The sequence below is a fragment of the Lactuca serriola genome, chromosome 8 (genome assembly GCF_051521515.1).
Source record: "Lactuca serriola cultivar US96UC23 chromosome 8, Lser_US96UC23_V15, whole genome shotgun sequence".
Classification (NCBI taxonomy): Eukaryota; Viridiplantae; Streptophyta; class Magnoliopsida; order Asterales; family Asteraceae; genus Lactuca; species Lactuca serriola.
In genome coordinates, this window is record NC_136415.1 from 135,854,455 (window position 1) to 135,862,769 (window position 8,315).

At 36.0% G+C, this 8,315-nt stretch overlaps 1 protein-coding gene across 1 annotated transcript; it reads right to left on the bottom strand.

Annotated features, from left to right (window-relative positions):
* Window positions 1-217: 217 nt before the first annotated feature.
* Window positions 218-1,129, bottom strand: LOC145067436 (uncharacterized). Its single transcript, XM_079014577.1, has 2 exons — window positions 589-1,129; window positions 218-483 (listed from the first exon to the last, which is right to left on the bottom strand). The coding sequence occupies exons 1-2, from the start codon at window positions 1,127-1,129 to the stop codon at window positions 218-220; spliced, it is 807 nt and encodes a 268-aa protein (XP_078870703.1).
* Window positions 1,130-8,315: the final 7,186 nt, after the last annotated feature.

Below are 8,315 nucleotides of genomic sequence, written 5' to 3' on the forward strand. Positions count from 1 at the left end.
AAAAGAAAAAACCTTTGATCTCTTTTCAACTGATTCAATAGGATTGTAATGGCTGGGCATGGTTTCAAATCAGGCCATGAACAACCTTTGATGGTGAGATTGAATTGCCTCTCCATAACATGCAACCTAATTTCTTCTAACATTGTGATTATTGGTTTTTTCCTTGCATCCCTAATGACATTGTTGAAGCTTTCAGATAATCCATTTTTCAACTGCATCACACATCCTTCCCCTCTCTAAAGAAAGCTCTACTCCATGATTTTGGGTTCTTTTCCATAAGGTAGTCAAATGCTGCAGGATTTAGTACTTGTATTTCCTTCATTGCTGTATTGAATAAAGGTTCAGTTGACGCTTTGCAATCTTTCCAAAACATCCTCTCATAATACACACCACTGAACCTTTTCCTAAAGTTGGCAACAATATGCCTTGCACACTGTCTATGTTCAGCATTAGGCATTACTTCCTTTACAGCCTCCAATAGCCCTATACAATTTAAATTCACATGTTAAGAAAATGGAATTTTATTAACAAGAAATATGAAGTATAATAAGTGATATACCTTATGTTGATCTGACATCAGGGTGATACCACTACCATCATCAACTTGTAGATCATCTTGAAGATTCTCCAAAAACCATTTCCAATTTTCTTTATTTTCCACACACACAACTGCCCATGCTATTAGGAAAATATGATTGTTAGCATCTCTTCCTATGGCACATATCAATTCTCCACTACATAATCCCTTTAAGAAACTACCATCCAGGTTTATTACTCTTCTACAACTTCCTTTCCAACCTTGTTTCAGCCCCTCAAAGCATATGTAAAACTTTCTAAAATATGTCTTGTCATCAGGCATAGTGTTGACATCCAATTTGACAGTTGATCCTGGATTGGATCTTCTTATCTCTTCTCCATATGACCAAAGCTTGGCATAATGCTCAACTAGTGTACCTTCAATAAGTTCAATTGCATATTTCTTTGCTCTTCTACACTGTCCCATACTCACATCAATTCCAAATTTTTGTTTTACTTCTTCCTTTACTAGCCTAACACTTATTTTTTGTTTTTGTAAAAATTTAGATGTGAAATGGCTACCAATCCATGCATTGCTTACAATTGACCCCATTTTAAAATTTCTAGCACAATTATGGTCATCTATAAGAGACTTAATCTGAAATGAATTTTCCTCACTCATCCATGAAGCCCACAATCTAAACTTGCATTGCCCTGAACAACATTTAACTAAAAGCCTCCTACTATCATTTTTTTGTAGCACAATTGATATCCTTTAGCAACAGCATAATTACACAACATATGTTTTAATTGTTTAGGATTTTCAAATCTCATTCCTAACACAGGTTTTTGTTTTTTCCAATGAACATTTTCATTAGAAGCTGTTACCTCCTCATGAATTGGGTCGTGTTCATCCATCTGATCAAATGGATCTTCATGAGATGGATCCTCTTGAGGTGGAGTGTCTGGATTTGGTTGCTCCTTGGGGCAGAGCTTGTTCAAAAATACATCATTCAAGGTCTTGTTCATGGGGATGCAATCTCCATCTTCAATGTTGTCGTCCAAATCCCTTGCACTTGTACTTCATTTAGGTCAATGCCTCCTTCTGTCTCAACATGCAACTCTTCTACTACTTCACCTACACCAGAAAACTTGTCCTCGGGGGTGCATACTTCAGCCATCTCATCAACAATCCATTGATGAACATGAACACCAACATGATCCATGTACACAGAAATTACACAACCAGAATCATACCCTACTTCGATAAACTCCTGGTAGTGTTTCTCAGTTGCTATTATCCTCAGTCCTTTAGGGAACTCGATATCGGGCATGCAAAAGTACACATCAACACATGTCTCATTTGTGAATCTCTGAATGAACACTAGAAATTTGTTTTTGTCCATTCCAGAAAAATCCACATCCTCAAACCTTTGCTCCACTCCATCTGAGTAACTAATCACTGGATACCTCGTAAACAAACCAACAAATGAAGATCTATCTTCATGTAGACGGCCATAGAAAAAATCCAGGTTTGATTTTTGGATGAACAGTAGAAGACAAAGAATATATTGGTAGATGAAACCGATTAAAGACGAAAATTACTTGGAGAGGAAGGGTTGGTGTCATTTATCGATACACTAACACGTGGCATATGATTTAGTTTAATGACGTGGCTTTCTTTTAATGACATGTCTGAGAAATAATGCTGATTGGGATTGGGGTCACCGGGTGACCCCTTCACTTTATAAAAAATGTCCTAATTAGCCAGTTAAATGTTAGTTTATGCCCTTATAAAGCCAAAAAATAAAATAAGGGACCTTTTAAACCAAAACTTGTAAGTTAATGGGGCTACAGTGACATTTTCCCTAAGTATATTCTAGATTGTTTGGCCAACAGAAAATAGTTGTGGAGAAGGGATGATAAGACATGCTATTACAGCGAACCTATACTCATTTTGACGGTAATCTTGTTGTCTCAATTAGACATTTACTTTAATTTACAATGGAATATGTACATTGAACTAATTAATGTAATTTTTTTATGTAGATGGTGTATGTGTATAACATGAAGTTCTCAGGTTTGAAGATAGTGAAAAGGTTATCGTTTGTCAGAAATGTTACGGGTCCTCTCCTTGAAAAAATAGAGAAGTTGGAGATTAGTGTTGGGGGGTTTGGTAGGCAGCTACAAGAAAAATTTGAAGATATTGATGTTGATGATGAAATGATTGATGAAGATGAAATGTTGGACAGGCTGATGAGAGACTATGGGGATGAGGAGGTAAGACATAAATTCTATTAGAATTTCCTGGAAAGCAGTGTTCAATTGTACTCTTTAATGCTTAAAGTTAGTGAAGTAGTAGGTATGTGGAACATTAATTCTGTCAGAATTTTAGTAATCATATGTTGATATACCCTTTACAGGCATACGTGGCTGTTATCGAGCATAGCTATGGAATAATCTTATCTGAAAAGAAGAATATTGAAAAGGCTCTGAAAGGTGGAAATGAGAAATTCCCAGATAGCTTACTGTTGAAGGAGTGGTACGAAAAAAAATAAAGAATTGTTCAACGAAGTGAAGAATGCAGACACTGGAGGAATGAAATATAATGAACATGGTTTTGATGGTGATAGTAACAAAGGAGAGGCAGATGGTGGTAATGAAGATGGATTCTCTCTAGTTAGAGGATTAGTAGTTCATGGGGATAAAAGGATGATGGTGGAGGTTTCAGTACACCTAATGTGGAAATGGTAGATAATACAGACCATCTAACCTGCTCATAATTCTTGGAGCATCCTGAAGTGTTGGCAACAGCAATTAAAATGACAGATGATGTTGTGTTGGACAGTTATAAAAAAGAAAAAAAGAGGAAAAGAAATCTTGGAAACAGTTGAAGTAGGTGAGGAAGATGACGACAATGGAAAAAGGGGGGAAAGAGGGCAAAAGTTACTTGTATATGGAAAATCACCATTTGTTGAAAGGATTGTTAGAATGGGTGACAAGGTGAAGAAGGATGAGATGGCGTTATACAATTCAGTTTTTGCATCAAAAAGAGATTATGGGTAATTGAAATAATATAAATTAGTGGTTTGCTTTTAAAATGTGGTGTTGTGAAATTGATTAGATTAAAATTGTTGAACAGGGAAGAGATATGGAACATTGGGAGCGGTCATGTGTTGCATCAAGGATTCGCATATCATTTTAAAAGCAACACGTTTATTCATGCGATAATCATTGACTGTTGGACATCATTAATCAATAGAATGGAGGAACTAAGGGATGTAGGATCAGTTGCGAGAGTTTTCTTTGTCATGAATTTTTTGGTAAGTATTCAATTTAAATGTAGTTGTAAATAATAATATATGTTGTCTTGATTGATTCATTTATCTATACAGGCAGATGAGATACTGGATGCATCAGTTGCATATGATAGAACCCAAACATTATTTGATTCGATGTTGAAACTCCACATTAAAAGTCTACCAAAACAAGAAAGCTCAAGGATGTTGGACTGGTAATTTAATTAATAATTGTGTTTTATCACTTACAACCCTAACATACAAATGTAGATTATTGTTATAAATCTGTTTTATACCAGGTTTTCTTTCCAGTAGTTGATAAAAGTAAATATTATTTGATATGCTTTGATCTAAGGGTACCAACGTACTACATTATATACCATGTCAACCGAAATGGTATTGTTGAAGATATATATGGAAGGAAACCAATTCTTGTGGTATGATTAAGAATTATTTTTTATAAGTTTTACATAACTTGAATTTTGTATTGTTAAAAAAGAATTGTAATATATTGATTATATTGTATCGCAGAAAAAATTGCTTGGGAACTGTCACACCCCAAAACCGGAAAGGCGGAAAATGTTCTGGGACGGAGGACGTCATGTACAGTATCACAACAATGCATAATAGTAAACAAGCAACAACATCATCCATTGCATTAATAATATAATTTTAATATCAAAATAAAGACGAGTCCTGAATGCTCCGTCTTCTCAATACCTGGTCATCGGTACCTGTCTACTAGTGACCGGAGAATACAAGTTATTTTGAAAGAGTAGATCAGCATTAAAGCTGATGAGTTCATAAGTATTATAGTGCCATTGATTGTATGAAAGTGTTTGTAAATGTTTGATGTAAATGTTTGTAAGTGTTTGTAGTAAATGTTTGTATCTCCTAGAAAATCCTATATTTTCTACTACAAAGTAGCCTTCTACCAAGGCCCGAATGTTCTGTAAGTTGTTTGTTTGTAAAAGTGTGTAATTTTCCCAAAGATAGACTATCATTACCAAAAATATAGTTTACATTATTGTTTATGTGAGAAGATCAAAATTTGAATGTAATGGGAAAATAATAAAGATGTACTTGTACTATTTTGTATATAGCAACTACCGTTGTACTGACTACCTTAAAACAATTGTTTTAATTAAGGTAAAATGTGATATAGTTGTAACCATGCTTGATTGACTAGATAAAACACGACGCTCTAAGGCATTGAAATGGTATGACATTAGTCACCCGTAAACCTGCAGGTCCCACTGTAGCTAGCAACAAGGTGTAGGATAGTCAATCCCGTATAGATCTATACACCAATTCACGCTCTCCCTCCAGGAGACTCTGTTTATAAAACGTGACATAGCAGTAGATTGTCGTGCCATGAAGTAGTGGCTCACATTAATGTTATAGTATTCTAGTGTTTGTATAGTGTTCTCTCTGTTCTAGTGTATTGTATGTTCTCTTTGTATAGTGTAGTGTATGTTCTCTTAGTTTCTCATCATAGTATGTTCTTTCTGTTGCTCATAATAGTAAGTTTGTATTGACTCATGAATGAACTGACTCTTGTATGTTTCATTTTACTAGAAATAGTGAGTAGTAATTCCCTAAACTATACCTATTATAGTTTACTAGTAATGTTGTTTGAATGACTGAGTATATTTATACACCTTTGCTACCCAAAGGTGTTGAACTGATGTAAGAACTTTTATATCTATACATATATACATAAAATATAACTAAGATTCAAACCACACTCAGACAAATAACCGGATACCCTAAGTCCACAACCAAACAAGGAACAGGAAATAAAGTGAGTTATCAGTCCTAATTCCTCTCAATCTTACTTATATAACTATATCTATATAGACATGATTTTGACAATATAAATAAGTTTAAAAGAGTTTAATAAAGAGTTTTAACCATTTGAATGGTAACAGATGACGTAATGTCAGTTTATAAAATGTTTTGAAGAGTTTGCTTGATAAAACAATTTGATGTATAAGAAAATCCACTAGTTTGATAGCCATTAATCACATGTGATTGATATAACAACTATAATGTTATCAACTTGTATCCCCCCCCCCCATAAAAGCATTTAAAATCATTTAAAAGGTAGATTAAGGGGTATGAACTCACCTGTAGTGAGTGATTCGAATGAAGATCGATTGTAGGATGTTAAGTGCTAAGTGAAGTCTCGAGCACAAATGGATCTTATAAGGCATATAATGACACATATATGTATATAATTAGTGTATATAATACCTAATCATGATAGGGAACCACCTTAGGGACTAGGAAACACTTGGATTGAAGTGTTACAATCATATATTATTGCCTTAAAGGGGGTTTACGGCCACACAAAGGGGTTCACAACCATGGTGTTTACCGCCAAAATGTTTATAGTTAAAGATGTTCATGGCCAATGAAGATCTTGAGGAGGGTTTACAGCCAAGGGAGATGGTCATGGCCGTAAACTCCTATAGTTATTGGGAAATGGTTGTTTTCAAGGGTGTATGTTAAGAGCTTCTATAGGATAACTAGTACATAGAAAGATACTTACGTTTTGAAGCTTGAAGGAGGTGTTCACGGTCCAAGAATTAGTATGTGTTCTTGGTGTTCTTGGTGAAAGTTGTTGAGAGAAAAACTTGGAGACACACTTAAACAAAGATTAGAACAAGTAAATAGCAGAATAGTTAATCTTGAAGGATCTGTTAGCTCAACAATAATATTAATAGTTAGAGGTTAGTGAGTTAGATGCGGAAAGTAAAGAAATGTAAATGACAACAATTGTTATATCAAGTATACACATAAGTTGATTCATAACAAGGAATGCATTCAAACCAAGTTAATAAGGAAGATCAAACTTACTGATTAAGTCTCAAGGACTTGCTCCGGAGAGAGGTTGTAATCAGATATGTTTCAGTAATAATTGAGAGTAAGAAGTGAAGAGTAGAGAGAAGATAACTTTGAAGTAATGTATTCAGAAATAGATCGTAAGTTATCTGTTTAATACAATAAAACGAGCTCTTATTTATAGAGACTCATGAAGAACACTAGATTACAACTCTATGGTAGACATGCAAGGCATACTAGACAATAGAGTGAATTACAATAAGACAAGTAAAGTAATCTAGCTATGATGACTTCGATAGCAAAAGACTCTGATTGTGGTTGTTGATGAAGAGACTGATTGCGATTGCTGAAGAGGTTGCGGTAGCTAGTTTGGATGCGGTAGCAGTTGCGGTAATTGAAGTTCAAGAGGGTCACTTTCATGATTCAATAATTTCCCCCTAAGTGACCTCATTAACTTTGGTTCAGCTATCAAGTTTGAGGAACTTGATCAGAATCCACCAAAATTTCCTGACGTTTTCCAGCCATGTGATTCTTCTTGTGATCTCGAACTTGACTTCTGCGGTAGTATGCTTCGATTTTTCAACTGCGGTCCGGCAGATGTCAAGTTGTTTCTTAGTCAGGCGGTTCATGGAAGTCATAGGAATGAAATATTTGACATTGTTATTCTTTCTTTTAAATATGACTCCAAGATCAGGAAAGTTCGTTGCGCCTAGAGATCTTTCTTTTAAGCCTTCGGTAGGTATTGGCATAGGTTCAAGAGGTGGGAGATCAAATTTCTTGAGGATGGTGGGGTAGATATCCGCATCTATCTTGGGAAAGTCACAGACCGTATCCCTCAGAAAAGAGTTGGCTTTTTCAAGCGCTATCTGCATTTTAGGGTGCTTTTCTGACTTGTTTTGGAATACCCTGACAATGAGGAAGATTTCTTCCGGATTCATACAAGGAAAATTTGCTTGGGTGCGGATGTAGTCATGCTCCCTTGTGGTGAGGGTGTACTGGATGAAGTCAGCCTTCATGAATTTTCGGATCTTGTAGTTCTTCACTGCGGATGGTTTATCATTGGACCATATGTGTTCAACAGGAGAGGTATGCTTAGCATAAAATTGGCTAAGTCTCTCAAACTCCATAGGTAGTCTTTTGTGATCTGGAAGGCTCCGGTCAAACTGCTCAAATACAGTGAAGTACTTGGCATTTGGAGAAATTGGTATATCCTAGTACCCGTCTGATGGAGGTTCATCGTATGTAAGATGCGGTCTGTAATCTTCATCTAGCAAGCGGCGGTGCGGATTGACCCATGAATTAATCAATGATTCGTCTACCATAGTGTCGAATCCGCATTCCCTCCAAATTAATACTTCCAGCTTGGCTGCTTTCCAATCATGCTTTCTTTGGACGGTGGCAGGAGAGTCCGTGGTGCTTAGAGAAGACATGTATTCAGCCAAGTTCTTGAAGTCCGGAGGAGTCTCTGGCTTTTTAGGAGAGACTTCCCTCAGTGGATTCGTATGTGGTGGAGTTTGATGGGATGGTGAAGGAGTGGGGATTTTTTATGTGATGATGGGGGGACTCTGATGAATGGAAGTATCAGATTGATGGACTTCTTCTTCTTCTTTTTCACTTCCACCTCTTGAGGAATGAAACGTACGTGCTTCCTCA

What these genes read in the sequence shown, in the direction of transcription:
- LOC145067436 (XM_079014577.1), bottom strand. Translation starts at nt 1,129, where the DNA reads ATGGGGTCAATTGTAAGCAATGCATGGATTGGTAGCCATTTCACATCT. An exon ending in ACAAGTTGATGATGGTAGTG is followed by an intron (nt 484 to 588) that starts GTATCACCCTGA and finishes TAAATTGTATAG; the next exon opens with GGCTATTGGAGGCTGTAAAG.